Raw genomic sequence first — 21,868 nt, 5'->3', positions numbered from 1 at the left:
TGGAGATAGTGATATCTTATCTACCACGACGATCACACTGACCCATATCCTCGAGATAAATTCTACATTCTTTTGTCATATTGTGATCATACTCTCTCGTTTTCTTGATGTACCAAATAGCCTTGTATTCGTTTTCATCTTATTTTTTGTTGTGCGCATTTATTTCTATGTATGTATCGTCACACCTTTAGCCTTTAATCCCTGAAGGGGTAGGCAGAGGTGCACGTTATAGAACGTAATGCAGTGGTATTACTAAATCACACCCACTTTAAACAATTTATGTTCATATCGATTGATCGAGTGGTCATAAATGCGACTGCCGAGCAAGGGGTCCTAGATTCGATTCCCGAGTCGGGTAAAGCATTTCTGGGCTGTTTCGGTATTTTTTATTTTCTCAGAAGTCGCACGGAGTCTGCAAATCTCATCCCCTATTGCATATAATTTAGTTCTTAAATAAATAAATAAATGGGACTTGTAACACAAATAGTGAAAAGTGAGTGTACAGTGTACACTATACAGAGGCATTACGTGTCGTAATGTGCAACCTCTGCCTACCCCTTCGAGCATAAAATTTTGAAACACAGGTTTTAAATTAAACCTAGATCGGGCGGTCCACTATCAAATAATACATTTCCAAATTACTGTTTTATACTGTTATTAATATTTTAGTTCTAGTATATTTTAGCACTGTAACTGTATCATTATTGTAATAGGAAACATTGTTTCTGTTGGAGTAATGTTAAACATTTTTTGTAAACATTATTTTTGAATAAATTTTATTATTTATTTATTATAAAAGGCGTGACGTTACTAACTGACTTAATGATTCAGTAATTAGGTAATTTTGTAATTAATCATGTAATTACTGACGTGGAACACATAATTATCTGTTTTATTTACATAATCATTATAGCTAATCGAATTACTAACGAAAATATATCTACGAAATGACTAACGCAAAATATAAGTAGCGTATTTTATCATACGAAAATTGGCTTATCAATAATACGATAGGTCTCTATTGAATAAAATAAAATTCTACGGCCACGCTGTGAGCCAATTGCATTTAAATTAACATTTACATAACAATGTTTTTTCAGATGTTTCAGTAGTTGAATAAAATGCAGTACTTTCATTCTATGTATTTATATATTATGCCTTGTTGTTTTAAATAATTCTCTTCTTATTTTTTTCAATTAACATATCGTTATGTTTATTTGGTCTAACCATACAACTATATACAAGAACTATGTGCAAGTTCGTTGCCACAATTAGGTATAATATTAATAATATTTTAAAATGGAAAATTCTTAAGTTTTGTTTGACACACGAATTGAAATAAGGTTCTTCCTTATGTATGTACAAAGTAAGTTAAACATTTTGAGGAAATACTTTAAGGTAATCACAAGAATCAAACAATTTTTTTAGTTACAAAGTGGAAACTGTTATAGTTAATATTTTACATTACCAATTAATTTCTAATTTTAGATTCTAATTATTAAATTACTATAAGTATAAGTACTAGCTATTGCCAGCAGCTTCGCACACGTTCCATGAGTAGCCTATGTGTTATTCCATACCAAAATCTACCCCTTTTCCAAATTTTATCCCGATCCCTTTAACCATTTTGATTGAATAACAAACATATACACAAACACGAAAACTCACAAAAATCGCATTTATAATATTAGTAAGAAGCATTCAAGTGTTTTAATCACTGTTAGCTGAGGCCATAAAACTAGTACATTAATTTCACTAAAATTAAATAAAAAGTTTCTAATAAGTAGGTGCAATACCTATAAACCTAAATGATTACCTATATACACTGAAGCTATTTTAAACTAATAAATTCTTCTATATAAAATCACTCAATGTATTACTTAATAAATAAATTCACCAATAAATTATTTACAATTGCACCTAATATTCTCTATAAACATACACATTATCATTCACAATCTATCATTCAAAATGATAAACATAACCTAAAATAAATAAATAAAGATAAAAAAAAACAACTTACTATGACGGAACATCCAGGTAAAACACAGGGGGACTTCATGGTTCAATCACTAATAAAGTCGGGTACACTAATAAAGTTTCACTGTGGCAAAATCCAATATGGAGGCTTGTTGTTCTTTTTTTGAATTTCACACTGAACTACATCCCGCGTCTGGTCTGATAGCGTGTGATATTGTATTTGGTGATAAGTATCGTGTGTGCGGTGCAAGGAACAAGCGACTCGCGGCTTGGAGTGGGGATACCTCGCGCGTTTGTTTTCTGTTTTGTTTTGTTTTTAATTCGTCTGTGCAATTTGTTTTAGTTCATTGAAGAGTGGACGTGATTTGTTGAGACTGTGCCGGTTTTTGCGAATATACTGAACGAACTTTTTCCTTGTTGCTGCCTCGGTGCGAATTGTTGGTTTTGTGAATCATGCTTGTATTAATTTTGTGTGTGGTTTTCCAAATGTCCTAAATGTAGGTACCTACTTAAAAATGTCATGTCCTAAAAATTACTTTTGTTAGGAGTACTTTTTTTGTATTTGTTTTGTATAATTATATATTTTGTATATTACAATATTTGCTATACATTATTAAAAATGTTATAGGTATAGGTTGATAGATAAATATAATAAATAATCTTTATTGAACACCATTATTATACACACAGATACAAAAATGTATAATTACCTTCTCAAAATTACTCAATTGAAATATTTTTTTAAAAATTAATTGTTTTTACAACAGGTCCATAGGTAATTAATTTCTTTAGGTGAAAGTATATGAGTTTAAGTTTTTGTGTGTATGTTTGTTATTTTATCACGTCAAAATGGTTGAAGGGATTGGAATAAAATTTGGTACAGGGGTAGATTATGTTTTGGAATCGCACATAGGCTGCTTTTATCCCACGAGAAGTTGTTGGCAGAACCTTATACAATATAAATTCTTGTACCTTAAACCACAGCCTTATCATCAGCACCTATAAATACGTAGTTAAGACGGTATGCACTTCCACGGGATTTACATAATATATGAGATAAGTCGGCCGTACGACATTCTACGTCATATTATGTACCGTCAAGTAAAGCTTAATGAACATAATCAGCGCTGAAGAAATGGGAACGAAAGCCAAGACTGAGTCATACTTCTTTAACATACTTCGAAGATTGCACCATACTTTTTACTCTTCCTAGGAATTTACGTAAGCGTGATTATAGTACAGTTCAGTTTCTGATAGATCATACTTAGTATTATGAATATAAAAGTTTGTTTGTTTGGATGTTGGGATGTTCTTATGTCAATCACGCTGAAACTACTGAATGGATATCCCACTTTCCACTATTTGTGTTTTAAGTCCCATGCAATAGGGGGCGAGCCTATTGTCATTATACCGGCCACGATTCCAGACTTCGTGAAATTTTACTACCGAGAAATTTTCGATAAAACGAAAAAAGCATAATAATACTTGCCCAACCCGGAAATCGAACCTTTGTCCGGCAGTCGCACTTGCGACCACTCGACTTTGAACTACTGAGAAATCTGAAATCTTGAAAGACCGTAAGAACCTCAGTAATACTTTGCTTGACCCTAGCAGTCACACTTGCAACCACTTGACCAAGGCTTTCAAAATAGAAGATGTTGTATAAGATAATTTTAAACTTTGTATTTTATTTTTAATCTCCTTCTAGACTTTATTAAGCCTATAGCAATATTGATACTAGTAGGTACATTGTTATTAAATTAAAGTCTACTGTTTTATATCAAAGTTAATAACAAAACGTTACGTTAAAACAGTGACCAGCAGTTCAACCTACTCCATCTTATCATTGGATTTTCGACTTTATATTAAGGTCATAAAGTTGAGTATCGAATAAAGAAAAATGGCAGAAATGGGTAGCTTGACATGCTGGCCAATGTACCCGACTATGCTACGTATCGTATAGAAACCAGTATTTCTTGGTCTCGCTTTATATAATCTTTCCAGACGTTTGAAGGTCAGTTTATACTGGTAAGTATAGTTTGATACGTAATAATGGTATTTTCCCATGTCTGACGATTGTTTTGGTATTACAAGAGCATTGTACTGTTCTGAATTTTCCTATACTTAGCTTCTAAATGTATAATATTCTTATTATATATATAATATTGTTTCATTATATAATCTATATGTCATAATATTTTGAAGGTTCAATGTACGCTTATAAATAAAGTGTCTCAGGAGATAAAACAATATAGTAAACGAGCAGACTAATCACCTGATGGTAAGCAATGGCAATTACACCCGAAACATCAGAGGCGTTAGAAGTGCGTTACCGAATCATCCGTGCGTCTTTGGGCTTACGGAATTTAAGGGATTTGTGAGAATCTTCCACACTTAAAATAAATGTATGCTTATAAACAAATTGTTTTATTAGATTAAAAAATATATTTTGTTAAGTTGGACCTCACTTCATTGACGGACATACTCACTGACAAACACTTCATGGACAGATAGTTGTCATAGAATATAAATAATGTTCTACGTATCACTTATTTCTTTTCCTCAATTACTCTACAAAAATGGCTTAGGAAGTTAGGACGAATGCTGAATTACAATAACGTAGACAAATTCGCAGGTATAAATAGTTAACAAGGATTGATTAGGCATATCAGCATTGATGAAGACAGATAAAGGTATGAGGAAGTTTAAATGAGGAAACTCGCTTCATTGGGTCACCGTGCCAAAATTATGTGCGAGCACTGTGAAACAGGGATCAATAACCTTAAAGTATTTTCCTCTTATTGTACGGAAAATCATGTCACAAGGAAAATGACAGAGTAAAGAAATAAATACCCACTCATGGAAAACAGATCGTTTGGTTAATTTTGGTGTTGAATTATTTGTGGAAGGGCTATCTTTATATATAAAAAAATCAAAGACTGTTCGTTAGTCTCGCTAAAACTGGAGAACGGCTGGACCGATTTGGCTAATTTTAGTCTTGAATTATTTGTGGAAGTCCAGGGAAGGTGAGAAAAAAATGTTTGAGGCGGTACGAAGTTTGCCGGGTTAGCTAGTATTAATATAAAAAGTTAAAGAGTCTGTTTGTTTGTTTGAACGCGCTTATCTCCAGACAGAAGTAGGCATGGTGTGGTTTTTAGTCGGTTAGAGTCTGACACTCTCTCGTATCACCCAGGGTAGGTTGTTGTTGAGAAGTTATTTGTTGATTTACCCCGTCAAAAAAAGACTCTTCCAATGACTCCAATGAATCCAGCCGGTTGGAAGCGACCAAGGCGAACGTAAATAAAATATAAATTATACCTAAAGATTTGACGGTTTTTTCTGAGAAAATTAATGTCACCACTTAAAATAGCCATTAGATCAAAACTTTAGCAATATATAGCAATACAACTAACTATTAAAGAGATAACGACCTAAATAGAACTTAGATAAACAACCAAACAACATAATTGACCTATAAAGAAGAAAAGTCAAAATGTCGACAAAATAAAGTCATTAGAATACGATTGAATTCAAATCTTATTTCTTGGAGCCCTCTGTTCATCACAGATAAGTCTTATGAAGATTTTTACTGCAAATAAATTCACGTTTTTGTAAGTAATAGATACCGATACCGGGGCAGGCTTCTAAAACCATTTCACCATCGAAGATAAAACAGTTACTTATTACATCTCTTTCTTTCTTTCCTTAAAGTATTACCTGTCCCTTTCACTCATAGCGTGACAAATGATCATTGAAGTAAGTTACCGGGAGTTCTGATGGAACAATTTTCATGAGAATACTTAGTAACGAAAAGGGGTATTTAAAGTAGATTTCTGTATTAACTTTAACTTTTCTTGTTTTGTGATTGGTTTAAGTAGTTTAATCTTTGTTAGTTTTAGTTAATAAAGAAAATGGTTTTATTATTGGTTCGATAAATAGGTCCTAGTAGACTGACTGAGTGTTACAAACAGGAGATTATTACTCGTACTTGGTACACTGGCTAAAAAAAGTGTGAATTTACAGAATACAATCATGCATACTTTGCGGAAATCCATGCTACACTAACAAAACGATACATTTTTAGTTTTAATCCGCTAGTAGATGTATTTCAGTGCAACACCAACCTCCCGCCCGCAATTACATGCTTATGCAGCAGAGGTGCAACACAAAAATACACACATGACGCGCAGCAAACACTCGACATATGTTTCACTCTTCCAGGGATCTCATCTTTAGGAGGTGTTGATTCAGCGGCTCCTATTCGAGCTGCGGGAGCCGCCGAGTCGACAACTGAAGATACTTCGTTCAGTTTATTTGATTTCTCATCACTGATGAGGGATGGAATCTTTTTCATATTATACAACACTTTTAATAGCAATGAACATGATTTTTTATATCTTCACTAGCTAGCCTAGCTTCACTGACAGACAGACTGACGGACAATTCAATTTGACGTTTCAAAAGTGCCTTATTTAGGATTAATTGAAGTAAATGCTTTGACTTTGATTTTGACTTACGCCCCGTCCAATCTGATGGTAAAGAGTTTCTGTAGCCAATAAATGTAGGTTTAATCGCAGCACCAGAAGCATTACCGGGCATGGAAAAAAATATAAACCCCATGTTGCATCTAAATCAAAGTCAAAATTATTTATTTCAATTAGACCAGGAAGGCACTTTTGAACGTCAAGGCAAATACAATAATAATATAATCAATTTTATAGATATCCATAGACATTTAATTGCAAATTGGTTTGATTTGAATTTAGGGGAATGAATTTTCTATCTGCATATTTTATCCAGTTCAAGGTCATTGGGTCCCTTCAAATCAATACGGACCCCATTATCTCTGCTTCCAATCTACGTCTTATATTGCGCTCGCTAAATCTCAGATTAATTCCAACTCATCATGATATGCCTTCTGTTTGGTTACATTTGGCTTATAGGTGAGTATCTATAAAGGTACGTTTCTATGCTTGCCAAGACATTAATCAAGGACATTATTGCAAAAATTCATCTAATAACTTTTCCAATAAAAAATAAACAAAATCTGTCCACAAACGATAGAATAATTGCATATCATTCAAACACACAAAAAATATAGACGAATTAAGAACCTCCTCCTTTTTGGGAAGTCGATTAAATAACTAGATTATAAAGAAAAGTAATCATATAAAAATTAATACATATAACACTTATACTTAGAATTAGTTTATTACAAAAGATAGCTAACTAATTTTTATTTTAACGTGCGTCTTGTAAATTATTTTAAAATATTTGACACGGTTTATTATTTTCTTACAGAAACAAATACTTTTGGAAATACATCGATTACAGATATTGCATGACGTCACTTCTACGTAAATTTTAAACGTAGAAATGACGTATATGCTCCCATTCCTAAACGTGGATTCGTTTTATCTAAGTATCGTTAATTTCTATGACAAAATACAAAATACGTCTAATATTTTGTCATAACCTAACTGACGGACTAAACAGATTTTTAATTTTTATACACCGTCATCATCCCTATTAAATAAGGTTATTTGAAGACACATCTCGTTGACAGTTTCCCATAATAAAACATCCCCCTCGATGCATTTATTCATTAATAAACATCATTAAAACCGTCACAGTCTACCCACGCATCCCTTACATAAGATTCTTTGTCACGATGTCAGCACGCTGGGGGTATAATGCGAGTTTTTTTTTATGTTAATGCGATTGAAACGCCTTTAGACCTCTGTGCTATGTGCCAAATGCCATTTAGTGTTTGTCTACAAAGAGAGTAGAAAACTAAATCTATACTAATCTCTACTAATATTATAAAGCTGAAGAGTTTGTTTGTTTGTTTATTTGAACGCGCTAATCTCCGGAACTACTGGTCCGATTTGTGTTGGGTAGTGCATTTATCGAGGAAGGCTATAGGCCATAAAACATCACGCTATGACCAATATGAGCCAAGCAGAGCGGGTGAAACCGCGCGAAAGTAGCTAGTTACTTATATATACGAATGTCGTAATATTAACGTTTTATATACTTTTCAGTATCATCGCCATACATTGAGCTTTCTACTCTTTCGGTAGATAAGCCTAAAGTTTGATTTGTTTTATCTAAGTATTATTTTTAGGAAACAGAGAGTAAAGTTCCCTAAGCAAAGGAGGATCATTCGACCAGGCTAGGACAAAATATAAGACAAAATAAAAAAAAATACGTATCTAATAATTTTTCATTACCTAACTAACAAATAGATTTTTAATTTTTATACCCCGACATCATCCGTATTATAGGGCTATTTAATGGGATGACGTTTCGATCAGATTAACGAAAAAAAAACTCGCAATAGGTCCTCTAAATACTGAATAAAAATAACTCTCACGTTGCCATCCCTAAATAAATCAGAGTAAGCAATTTCACTCCCATTAAGGGCCCTAATCGTCATTACAAATGTTCACGGATAAATACGGTACCCAACTTATTGTAGTTAATGTGTATTATTGAACACTGTGTATTATTAACTATGTATTTTGTTGACGTGTGTAGTTTTTGTTTCTTTTGTTATTTATAATATGTTTTTTATACATTGCCTGACATTAGATTTTTGCTAGTGTCGTGGGTGCGTTTACAAACATACAAGTTCATTATACACATGACACCAGACTCGTAATAACAATTTATGGATCACTCAAAGAGTTACTCTGTGCAGGAATTAAGCCCGCTACATGTTGCACGGCAGCCGGTTGCCCAGTCGCTTTTTCGCCTGTGCGTAAATCAGAGCAATATACTTTGATGTGAGTGTGAGATTTATTGCAGGAGTCTATGCTCGTTTGCTAAATATATTTCATATAAAAAACTTAATTGTTTTTTCTAACTACCTCATAACATACAGACCCAGTTACACCCCTTCCCTATCTTCCCAATCCCCGATACCCTAATTACCCTTAAATTCCTAACCCCTAAAAGGCCGGCAATGCACTTGCAACGCTTCTGGTGTTTCGGGTGTCCATAGGCGACGGCGATTGTTTACCAACCGGTGATCCGTCTGCTTATTTACCGGTTTATACCATAAAGAAATAAATGTAAACATGAAACGTAGCCTTGCGTAACGCGTAACAAAAGTGCATTCCTACAAAATTAATAACCTAAATGTCCATTACTCGACTAGAAGCCAATAATTACTTAACAATACAATGTATAACTACAGGAATCAAACAAGTTTATACCCGATATTGTCTTTCCCTTCCTCGCCGTTGGAATTTATTGGCTTTCTCAAGGAAGTTGTAAAACTTGGGCAGTAAAGTTATCGAAATCAACGTTTTATTGACGTTACGTCGACGCGTTCAGCTATGGCCTATATTTTATGTAACCTGCTTCGTTTTATTGTCCCTGATGTGTTTATACGTATTAGGATCAGTATGAGTTTGCTTTACGTTTAAAGTCATCGAAACTAGAGCGCGTTCGGGACTTTAGTACGAGTCTGCGTTACGTTTAACGAGATCGAAACGAGAGCCCGTTCAGCGCTCTGATTGGCTGGCTCGAATGAACCAACCAATCAGAGCGCCGAACGCGCTCACGTTTCAATGATACAGCTAACTCATACTAAGGGTACTGATTGGTTGGTTTATTCGAGTCGGCTAATCAACGCGCTGTCGTTTCGGTCTCGTTCAATATAATGCAAACTCGTACTAAGGGTACTGGTTATTTGTGACAGAAGTAAAAATATTATAGTCTTCGTTTCTTGGAGAGAGTAATCGATAACAACAGATCGACACCAGCAATTTATACTACGCTAACTCAAAAAGCGTACTTTACAGTAGAGGCGTTTAAAGGGAAAAACCTGATAACTTTTACATTAATTAAGATACTTTTTTGAAATTTGGTATGCTTAATTTATTCATTGTAATATCTCATATTTATATTTTCTTAATTATTTCTATTTTTTGATTTAGCGCAAGTTAGCCGTATATAAACGTAATTCATCAAAAAAAAATTACATCTTATACACGTCTAACTTATGTTAGCGTAGTGTAGTACGGGACGTCGTAGTGCATGATCAATCATCTGATGCATATTTCAATATTTTATAAAGAACATGTACTTACTTACAAAAAGAATAGTTAACGTACCATTAATAAACTAATTAGTACGTTAACACATAAGTATTTACTATGTAAAAGTCGCTAAGTCGTTCATTTTACAAACGAACAAGTATACACACGAACGCACTAAACTACGCTAACTGTGAGTTAGTGCAGTGTTGCACGGACTTTGACCAAAATGATCCCCGCGCACACTCCGCTAATAATAGTTGGCGTAATATAAATCGAGTGATTTCAAAAAGTACCTTTACTTAGCGTTTTATAAGATTTGTAACTTTCTTGCGCCGGCTTTTTGCATATTTCTTCTCAATTTTTTTATGACGTATGTAAACACACATTTTAAGCAACTTGGCATAAAAAAAGTTTTTTCCAAATTTCGAGTTAGCGTAGTATAAATTGCTGGTGTCGAGATTCAAGGTCGTAAATGTTACATAACTTTTTAATTCACTTATAGATTTTTCTAGTTGTATGTTGTAATAATTCGTATTTACTTGTGTAAGAAAAATTGGTTCCAGGTTATTTTAGATTTTCAATTCAATAAATCAAACAAACATTTAACATTAGTCTTTGACCAGAAACAGTATTTAAGACATAAATCACACAACCCGCATCACCTTTTATAAGAACAACAAAATGTGTCAAGAAAATAAAAAATAGCTCTTAATGTAGATAAAAATAAAGTCTATATTTTACCACCACCAAAAATACATTAATGTAGGTAAGTTTTATTTAAGCACCGACGAGCATAACTCTTCTTTTGACTCGAGGCATTGAATGGGAACAATGTACAAAGTTTTGTACTAGTATTACAAAATGTATAGCTAAAATGTTTTACGTGGAGTAAAAAAGCGGTGATATATCGTTGGTGCTAGCTAGGTTAGGTAGCTCTGACTCGATAAGTATAAATAGGAACGGGGTGGTATTTAGTCAGTAAGAGTCTTACACTCCCTCTTGCCTTGCCCAAAGCCAGCAAAAGGCATTGGATGATTTTCCCCCTTAAAAAAGAGCCTCGAACACGGACGTAAAGTCGCAAGTCTTTCGGTCTTTTATCGAGTTGCACAACCTAATTCCCCCTAGTCCGTTTCACCATCGTACAACCAGACAGACGGCAAGGCGCCACCTGTATAAGGTAGATGTTCCGCCGGTGCGCACGAAGCGTTTTGCTTCGAGTTTCATTGTGCGAACGGCTAAGGAATGGAATTCGTTGCAGTCGAGTTCGAGAAGTCTGTTTCCTATAAAATATAACTTGGGTGTCTTCAAGTCCCGTATGAACCTATATGAAATGAAAGGTTGTTCTTAGGTAGGCGTGTTCCATCGTCGGCCACATAATCGCTTACCACCAGACGAAAAGGTGGTCAAGCCCATCCTGTTAAAATATAAAAACAAAAACACAATTTGTTTGTTTACCTATCACTCCAAATAAACACCTTTTTTAAAAAAAAAACAAGGAACGCGAAAAAAAACAAATGAATCAATTTGTGATTCGTAAAAAAAAACTGTTGCCAAGTTTGATTGATAAGTCTTACATTTTGTTCGAGACACTTCTCCCTCGATGGAATATATACCTACCTTTCAGAATTTTCAGATAAAGCCTTTTTTTCGTTAAAAAGTTCGCAGATTTTCGTATACTCTTGTTAAGTTTGTTTAAAAATATTTGTATACTTGTATAAACCTTCTGTTTGCCCGTTGTGTTTGGAACTTTTTAATGATGTGTATTTATTATTAATGTAAACATAATAAAAGGGAATATAAATATAGATACATATTAAACAAACTCATTTGGTTTACGTAATAACTAAAGTAATGTTTAAAGATTTTGGGTGTATCTTTCATTTATTTAATAATTTATTTATTTTATTAAGGCATATCAAAAAAGAAAATTACAGAGATACGAACTAGTGTGACATTGACAGTGATATTGACTGCCTCGTTGGTCTAGGGGTTGCAAGTACGATTGCTGGGTCATGGGACTCGGGTTCAAATTCTCGATTCTCGTGTCAAGCAAAGTATGGTGTCTAAATAATCTTAGAAAGTGCATGTAACTCGGAGAAAATCACATTGGTACTTGCCGTTTGGTACGTTTCGAGCCCGCACCCTTATGCATGAGAAGCGAACGTCTTAAAACCTCTGGGCCACCACGACATTCTACCTCCAGGCCACCACGATATTCTGACTTAGATTAGAGAACCTAATTTGTATGAACTATCTGCTACATACATTTATTGGGTACTTATTATTAGGGGCGGCGAAATAGGCCTTTAGTCTAATTATATAGGTAGCTACTGGACCCTGCTAACGTTAGCAACGTAGGCAGAACAACGTTGTTCTGCCTTGGAAATTGTTCTGCGCATCTTTATTTTTTTTTCTTACGTAAGAACCTTCTACTTTTTTTTTTTTTTTTTTGAGGGGGAAAATCATTCAATGACTTCTCCCGCCTTGGGCGAGGCGGGAGGGAGTGTCAGACTCTTACTGACTAAAAACCACCCCGTTCCTTCTCCTGCTTTGAGCCGGAGCCCCGGTAACCTTTTACGTTGTCCGCAGCTCCGGATCAGGCATCAGCCCTACTGGGCCCCATCTATGGTGGTCTGGCTCTTTGAGGCGCGCGCGGAACGCGACGCGCCGTACGCACGGGTCTGGTTCTGGTCGGGCGGCGAGCTACCCTTGCTCGCCGTCCGCAGACCCGCACTTACGGTGGCCGGAGATCGTCACGCGATCCCCGACGCCCGGAGTGTCTTCTGCGGCGGCTGGGGCGTGAGGAGGATCGTTCCCTCACGCGCTCCGCCTCCTCCTTAGCTAGCATGACTGCTTCGCAGAAGGAGGAGACGGCGTCCCATTCCCTCTCGCTCCGCATCATGGCCTGAACCAAAGCCGGACGCGAGAGGTCACCGTCGCCGATCACATCCCTAAGGACACGGCGGTGCTCAGCCCATGCAGGGCACACCGCTACTGTATGCTCCACCGTGTCCTCCGGGTGATCCACGCAATGCCGACACCCGGGCGTTTCCTCCCGCCGAATCCGAAACAGGAACCTACCGAAACTTCCGTGTCCGGTAAGCACCTGCGTCAGGCGGTAGGTGAGGACGCCGTGACGCCTCTCTAGCCACTCCTCAAAGAGGGGACTTACCGCTGCTATAACAGCGAGCCCAGCCCTCGGTTGCGATAGTCGTTGCTTCCATTCCGCCATGAGATCGCGCCGGAGCTCATCCCGCCACGCACTAATCTGGCGCGGCAGTGGACTTTCGCCCCGGCGATGCGCCTCCGCACGTAAGCTATATACGTGCGCGAGCACTTTCGCCTCTAGATCCCACGGCGGTGATCCCGCAAGGAGGTTAGCCGCCTCCCCGGAGATCGTGCGGTATCCACGGATCATCCGAATGGCCATGACCCTCTGGGATGAAACCAGCGCACGAGCTGGTCGTCGCCGTAGATTTGGCGCCCACACCGGGGCCCCATAGAGGGCCATGGACCGCACAATCCCCGCGTACAACCTCCGGCAGGAGGCGTTTGGTCCCCCAAGGTTGGGTAGGAGCCGCTTTAGGGCAGCCCCCGTCCGTTCCAACTTGGGAGCCAAACGTCGGAAATGTTCCTCGAATTTCCACCGACTGTCGAGGACGAGTCCCAGGTACTTCATCGTCACCTCGACGCCGATGGAAACCCCTCCTGCCATGATCTGGAACCCACCCGGAGGTGGCGCATTCCCGCGGCCATAAAAGCACATGGCTTCGGACTTATGAAGCGCCACCTCGAGTCCCAGCTGCCGGATCCTTTCAACGACTATCGCAACCGCTCTCATCATCAGGTCGGCCGCCGCCTGGTGCGACCTCCCGTGTGCTAGTACCAGCGTATCGTCAGCGTAGCAAACCACGCTGACGCCGCTCGGGAGGTCGGTGCGCAGCACCCAGTCGTAGCCTATGTTCCACAGGAGCGGTCCCAGGACCGATCCCTGTGGAACACCGCGCGACATCTCTCGCCGGTTCCACTCACCTCGGTGACCGGGGTAGATGACGGATCTGTCCGTCAGATAAGCCTCGACTATACGACGGAGATAGGTAGGCACCCGATGATATCGTAGTGCCTCCAAAATGCAGCTCCAGGGCAGAGAGTTAAAGGCGTTGGCGATGTCCAAAGACACCGCCACGACGACTCTACCCCTGGACACTGCAGACCCCGTCGTAAGGTCCCTCACGCGCATGATGGCGTCCACCGTGGAGCGCCCTCTGCGGAAGCCGAACTGGCCGTCCGCGAGGTCCGGCCCTGTTCCCGTCAGGTGCGCGACGAGGCGGTTTGAAATTATTCTTTCAAATAGTTTTCCCACCTCGTCGAGTAGCACGATGGGCCGGTACGCGGACGGAGAGTCCGCAGGGCGCCCTGGCTTCTTCACGAGGACCAGTTTACCCGCCTTCCATGATAGCGGGAACTGGCCCCTCTCCAAACATGCGCTGAAAAGACCAATTAGTCGAGGCCTGAGAGTCTCCGAAGCCAGGACCCACGCCTTGCCAGGCAATCCGTCGGGTCCCGGGGCGGTGTTCTTGGCGCCCATCCGGCGCACCGCCACTCTCAGCTCTGCCTCGGTCACTTCTGGTGGTGTGTCGTCGTCGTCGTCGCTGTGGCCCGCATCGGGCACCGCAGGACGGAGAGTCCGCAGGGCGCCCTGGCTTCTTCACGAGGACCAGTTTACAACAACGAACACAACAACATAGTTTTTTTTAAACGTTGCCCCACATTAGTATTTTCTCCAGTGTCGTGTGTGCGTTTACAAACACACAGACCTGAAAAAAAATATTTGCGGATCACTCAAAGAGTTGCTCCGTGCAGGAATCGAACCCGCTTCACGTTGCACGGCAGCCAGTTGCCCAGCTACCGCACCAACCTTGCAGTCAACAATGAAAACAGTTAATTAACCCAATCAGTTAAGCTGTTCTCGAGATTTGCGCTTAGCAACAAATTTTACATTTTATTTTTATAGTATCGATAATTGTATTATAAATATTTTCTAAAAAATACGTTTCAATGGGCACAATCTTATCATCTAAAGATGTACTTACAATGTACAATGAATAAAGAATTTCGTCAGTTACATTCTAGTCATAATATTTTGCTTTAGGTTTTAAAGGTTCCACGGATATCATCATTAGTCTTCATATCATGTTACCATGTTAGTGCATACGTAATAACGTAGCTATACACACCACATCCCACGCAAACCCAGCCACGAACCCGAACAAACAAACACACAAAACACGACTGTTCACATTGTTCCAATTTCACGGAGCTACAAAACCCTTGCAAAACATACGGGGGTAATTTGTGCCGCGGTGCCCATTTTCTCGTGCATACAGTACGGAACAATACAGATCGTTAGAAAGGCTGTAATGGTAGGAAATTACCTGTACCATGATTTATAACCTGGTGCTTTGTTGAGCCCCACAATGCGGACCGTTGACCTCAATAGATAGCGTTTTAATCTTTTTCAGAAGCGACCGCCGCGAATGTGTATCGAACACGGAAAGGAACGCTTCGTGTGATTGATTTTTTTTTTTTTTCGGTGCAGCTGTTCTAGGGTTCGATAGATGATTAGGCGTGGATAAAGAAAAGGGGAGAAAATTGCTAGGTAGCTAGCTGATATTATTAGTCTCTGCTTGGGTTGTCTGTAAGAGTATATCCATTACACATAATGATAGTTTACTTGCACTCAATATCTTAATACATCTAAAAAACCTAAATATTATTACTTCTTTGTTTAGTTTAGAAGTTATCAGAATTATAACAGAGTTAGAGTTCCATTATTGACTAACAGTTAATATATTATTACTTAATTAATTATTATTTTATCGGCTTACTCACGTAACTATCTATCTAAAATTTATTAACTGTTGCCAATTATTTGATTAACGGTTGAGGTAACCAATTAGCGATTTTATGTGATACCAGGCCGATTAAATCCAACCTGACAAAACATGAACAAAGATTATTATAATTCGCAATCCATCTGTCAGTTTACTTAACAGAAATGTACGCCTGTCTTTGTTACGTTTTACATTTCACGAATTATATGAAACAACACGTGAAATCATGTTAATCGCACGCGCTGTAAACCACAATGTTTACGTTTCAGTGAGACAATGGCCGACACCGTGTTGTCATGTCTGATTTCCATATATTTATGAGATTATTTACTTTTGAAATGCCATTTTGAATCTGTATATTCTTTGATTCAATAAGGACTTTAGACTAATATTAAGTCTTTGACTGCCAATAGAAAACTGTTGAAGGCAAATCCTCCGCTAACGTCGGTCACCGGTGCCCACCAAGGCGCTCAATGTGTTAATATTAGAATTCTTAGCCGGAATCTGTGTTACCTGATGTATGTATTCTGGGTATTTTCAAAGCCCGTATAAATAGGTTAGTAGACATACTCCTTCGAGCATGTCTACCCATAAGCAACCTATTTTTATAGACCGCATCATTACTTATCATCAGGCGAGATAGTGGCTAAACATCGACCCATCAAATGTAAAAAAAAAAACTGTAATTACGTGCAAATGTTACTAAGCCAGGTTAATTTTATGCAAAAGAACTAAACCGTCGTAAAGCAACGTTTGCGTTGTGTGAGTGGTTACTGGAGGACCAATTTCCCCCTTCCCAATCCCCGATTTCCCAAAATCCCTTAAAATTACTAACCCCAAAAAGGCCGACAACGCACTTGTAACGTTAATATCAGTCCATATTTTTTACCAATTTTGTCATTAGTGTAGGAATTGAGCCTATTGATATTCACCGGATACTATTTCAGACTCCATGTTATTACTGGATGTAGTGCAATTGGAAAACGTGAAAATCTTTTCCATCTTTTTAAACGTTGCTTCATACTTGGACTCTTCATGTGTCGTTCGGGATGGTTTTACAAATATATATACAATTTCATACACTCAGTGTAGCAATCTGTAGATTACTAAAACTGTTGTGCCGTATGGGAATCAAAACTGCTAATCGTTATACAACAGCCGCGGTCGCTCGGGTTCTGCGCCAACCGTATAGGTAATTGTTATTGCAATTACCAGAGACGTGTAGGCTCATTGGGCTAAAGAAACTGACTAAATTCTTAATTTAAATATACCATAATTCTTACTATTTAAGTTGCAATTATGTTTATTGGTTCATTATATAAAAGAACGCACACTTTTTGTACAAAAGTCCCTTAAAAAAATAAACCCTAATAATTCATAAACAGATTTGTTGCTAAAAATATAACATCTATAATGAAAGCCTACCGCCCACTACTATCCTATCGTAAAAGTCAGAGCTGATTACGTAAACTTAATCCTGATTGACTTTAGCACAAATATTATTGTAGGGGTTAAATATAAAACAATGTTTTTAGTAACAGTTATTCGAAATCAGTTTTTATTCTAGAACTTACTAAACATAATGCAATTATTTTATAAGGGGGAATAATTCAATGACTTCTCCTGCCTTGGGTGAGGCGAGAGCGTGTTAGACTCTTATTGACTAAAAACCAGCCCGTTCCTACTCGTGTTATTCGAGTCGGAGTCCCCATAACAGGTAGTCCGCACCTCCGGGTCGGACATCAGCGCTATTGGACCAGAGATGGACTCAAGTGGTCACCGGGACTGGTCACATTCCTGAGGGCACAGCGGTGCTCAGCCTATGCAGGGCATAACATCACCGTATGATCCACTGAGTCGTCCGGGCAGTCCTCGCAGTGATGACACCCGGGCTACAAGATTTTGCAGTTACAACCTCAAGTCAATACCACTTACTTAAAATATTAGGTAAGAATCCCACACTGCCAAATATTTCTTCCCAAAAAATTAAGCGCCATTTGAAGGTTCCATCGTCATCAAAAAATACTTATATTAACAACATAAAGGTGCGAAAACTACAAGAAACCACATACCCAAAGAAACAAATGAAAAGCTCAATTCCAGACCATCCATTACTCCAGTTCAATAACCAGTCCAATATATCAAACGTGTCTGAAATCCATTTTCAGTTAGTAAAATAAATCCTCGTTTTTAAAATGCCACGTACGAGTATACGTTTAAATAAAAATAACATTAATCCCGGACGGTGCAGCTCTAGCTCTGCGGACGAATCAGACAGCTGGTCTCCGGGACCGGACAGCGAACACGGGAACAAAGACGGCTCTATTGTTAGCACATTAATTTGTTTTAGCTTTGAATTTTTAATGATACCTTTTTTAAATGATGGAACATTCATCCATTTATGTGAAATCTTTTGCAGGGTAATAAATTATTATGGTTGCTTTTTGTAAGTGACTGAAATTTTGGTGTTCTGGTAGACGCAGTGCTTTTTTGAAAAAAAAATCAAATTGTTGATTTAGAAATTACTCTAATTACTCTAAAGATCTGTTCTTTTTAAGTTTATTCAGAGTAATTCTCTCACACATAACACACATAACTTCACGCCTTTTATCCCCGAAGGGGTAGGCAGAGGTGCACATTACGACATGTAATGCCGCTATACAATGTACGCCCACTTTTCACCATTTGTGTTATAAGTCCCATGTAATAGGGGGTGAGCCTATTGCCATATCCTGGACACAATTCCAGACTCCGTGCTACTACCGAGAAATTTTCGAAAATCCGAATAAAGCCCAGTAATACTTTTTACTTTCATCCTTCCTTTAAAGAAAACTTTACCACACTAAGATTTTCTCCTGTGTCATAGGTGCGTTTGCAAACATACAAGTTCACATACACATGTTACCCAGATCCGAAACAACAATCTGTGGATCATACAAAGAGCGGAGACATACCATCCGTCAGATCGTTTACCGGCTTATACCATAAAAAATGTAAGTAAAACATAACAAAAAATCTCTCGCTGAGTTTTACTTTAATGACACTACAAATACGATGTGTAGTTATATAATAATACCTAGATACAGTACTAGTACCGTTACTAACAAGGCATTGTTGTCTCGTCAACTAAACTTACAGTCTAGTAAAAGCATAGCTCTTATCTTAAAAGAAACACTATCATATCTCGACGTGAAGTGTCTTTCTTTATAGAAGAAGAAAATATAACGAATTTATAGGTCCAGTAAACATAAAAATGTAGTTTCGTTAGTTAGAAAAAATGTGCGGAAAAATAAGAGTGTTCACGTGAAGGATGAAAGACTTAAGTGTATCTTTATAAGATCTATAAAAAATAGCGCTATTATCCACTGCTGGACAATGGCTTCCCGTGCCAAACGACAGCTCGCTACCTGCATCCACTAGTTCCCCGCGACTCTGGCGATGTGTCGGTCCATCTAGCGGTAGATCTGCCCACGCTTCGTCTTACAATCTGTCGTCTCCACTTGATGAATTCTCTGCTCATCGGCAGTCAGTTTTTTGAGCGATGTGTCCTGAGATCTGTAAAAGGTAGTAAAAAACTTAGAGAAGTTTATAAGTAAGAAATTGTTTGTTATTTAAGTATCTTGTCAGTAGTTTCACCGTGATTGACGGACAAACCTCCAAACAAACTAAGCACTCAACTTCAGTGTCTATTGTCGTGTTAACAAGATTATCTCAATTAACTTGTTTTAGATCAAATTGGCTAACATTACGTGTTGATTCTCTTGTCTTAAGGTCAAACTGGCTAACATTAAGTATTAACAATGTAAAGACACTATAATCACAAATATTTGTCTTACCACAAAATATTTACAGTCTAGCAATACAAAGACCCTATTAGCGTAGGTCAAGTTGTAAAACCAAACATCACACAAGTCATGTGCACTAGAAAATGTAATAGTCTATCACATAACATGTTACTAACGATGAAAGTGGCCATAAAACGAAATACATGCGGCTATAAATATAAATAGACAAACTGACACATGTCTAGACATGCTTCACACTGAAACAACAAAATATTCATAGACCATACAGAGCGTTGTTTTATTTATTTGTATTGCAGTCCCTTTGATGTATGTTAGGTCGATATTGGATATATGACCTTGAAATAAATACTTGAATAAAAAACCTTTTATTTTTCAAATTCAAATTCATTTATTTACTTCAGAACATATTGATCCATATAATGTTCGTAAAATCTTAACCTAACGTTAGTACATACAAACAAAATAATTCAAATTAATTGACGACATGTATGCCTGTACATGTACCCGCCCAGTGCCTGCCCAGTACAAATGGACCATCTATTTTGTCCGCCAGTGTAACCAAAATGTTTTTACTTGTGTTAATTTTCACATCTGCTGTGAAACGGTTTAAGTCTTCCTCCATTAATGCCGGTCACACGTACGTGTGTGACGGCTATTGTTTTAATTAACCTGTTGACTGCAGCTATATAAGATGAAGACAAAAAGGATATGCCTTGTTTCTTACTTACATTATGTTCCAGCAAACTATGAGTTAGTCTCCCCTTCTATAAAACCTGTTTGATATTCCCATTGTTAAGGAGATTAAGGAGCAAAGGAATTAGGCCTGTAGTACGTGTAACCTTACTCACAAGACGAAATACAACGCAAAAGTGGTTTCACACCAGTTTTCTGTATGGATGTGGTCAGTCCGAATCGCGAGCTGCGGACTACCTAGCGGGTTTACTGGGGTTTTTAGTCAGTAAGAGTCTGACACTGCATCACCCATAGTGAGAGTATTTGAATTTACCACTTAAAAACATCGGTCCGGTTCGTGCCGAAGCATGACTCTCCCACACTAAGTATTACAAAACGAACGTAATGGCTTATTACCCAAAATAATTCCAATTTCCATATCCCCAAATATTCTTCAAAACGCATCCAATTTTTCTTATCACGATGACAAGTCAGAACGAATGACGCTTTGTTTCCACCAATATTTTCGGTAATGGTGTCACCTTTGTGTAACTAGAAGTTACACGTGTACTTTAAATAGGTCAGTCGTATCCTTAATATCTTAACAAATAAATGAATGGCCATTAATTCCGTTTGTCTGTCTGTTGTTACATAACAGGGAAGGGTGCGTTAAGGTAAGTCAGGGTAAAGTAAGCAGATCTTGTAATAATACTAATAAAATAGGCATTATTCGACATTGTTAGTGTTTTAGAGTTATACATTTAGCATTATCTTTTCTTCACTATGAGACTTAAATTGCATTATATTATTAAAAATTATATTATATTATTTATTAAAAAATATTACTTTTTTAATCTTTAACATGAAATAAAAACTTAAATAAGTAATAAATAAAGATGTACAACTTACTATAACTTAAAACTAAAACAAAGAAAAATAAATGCCTAATTTAGTGGTTTTGTTTCCAAGCTGTTGATTATGATATTTCTATATTTGAATTTGAGGTATGATTATTTTGTAGTTTATTCGTTACTATTGGGAGGTTTGATTCCGTTATCTAAACGACGATTGAGTTAAATGTACAAGTATTCGGTATATAAGTAGGAGTAATATTTTTTTACATTATTAAAAAGGACCTTAGGTCTTGTCTGTGTTTTAAGGTCCAGTTGAGTACCTACATAAGTGTCCTCTAATTAGGCCAGCTGCGAAATAACATCGTCAGACCCACTTCATTTGTGAAAATTAAGTCCGTTATGTTAATATTTTAATGAAATACTCCAACATTTATTAGCGAAAACAGATAAAAATGTGATAAAAATACATAATTCTTATATTTTTTTCTTAATAATTATAGACGTAACATGTAGGTATACATCCAGCTATAGTCAGCTACTTAGCTTTAATGTCTTCATACATTTTTTTAAGCGAGGAAAATCATTCAATGACTGCTTCGACCTTGGGCGAGGTG

At 37.6% G+C, this 21,868-nt stretch overlaps 1 protein-coding gene across 3 annotated transcripts in view; it reads right to left on the bottom strand.

Moving 5' to 3' along the window:
- The window catches only part of LOC118262919 (uncharacterized), a 401,080-nt gene that overhangs the window by 16,706 nt on the left and 362,506 nt on the right, over positions 1-21,868 (bottom strand). For all 3 annotated transcript variants that reach the window (XM_035574597.2, XM_050697761.1, XM_050697762.1), the window contains exon 2: positions 2,024-2,145. In XM_035574597.2, coding sequence (XP_035430490.2) covers positions 2,024-2,062 — 39 coding nt within the window. In that variant the 5' untranslated portion in view covers positions 2,063-2,145. The remainder of the gene's footprint in view (positions 1-2,023; positions 2,146-21,868) is intronic.

This window comes from Spodoptera frugiperda, chromosome 12, assembly GCF_023101765.2.
Source record: "Spodoptera frugiperda isolate SF20-4 chromosome 12, AGI-APGP_CSIRO_Sfru_2.0, whole genome shotgun sequence".
NCBI lineage: Eukaryota > Metazoa > Arthropoda > Insecta > Lepidoptera > Noctuidae > Spodoptera > Spodoptera frugiperda.
Note: the sequence above shows the minus strand (reverse complement) of the source record. Positions and strands in the feature narration are given on the sequence as shown.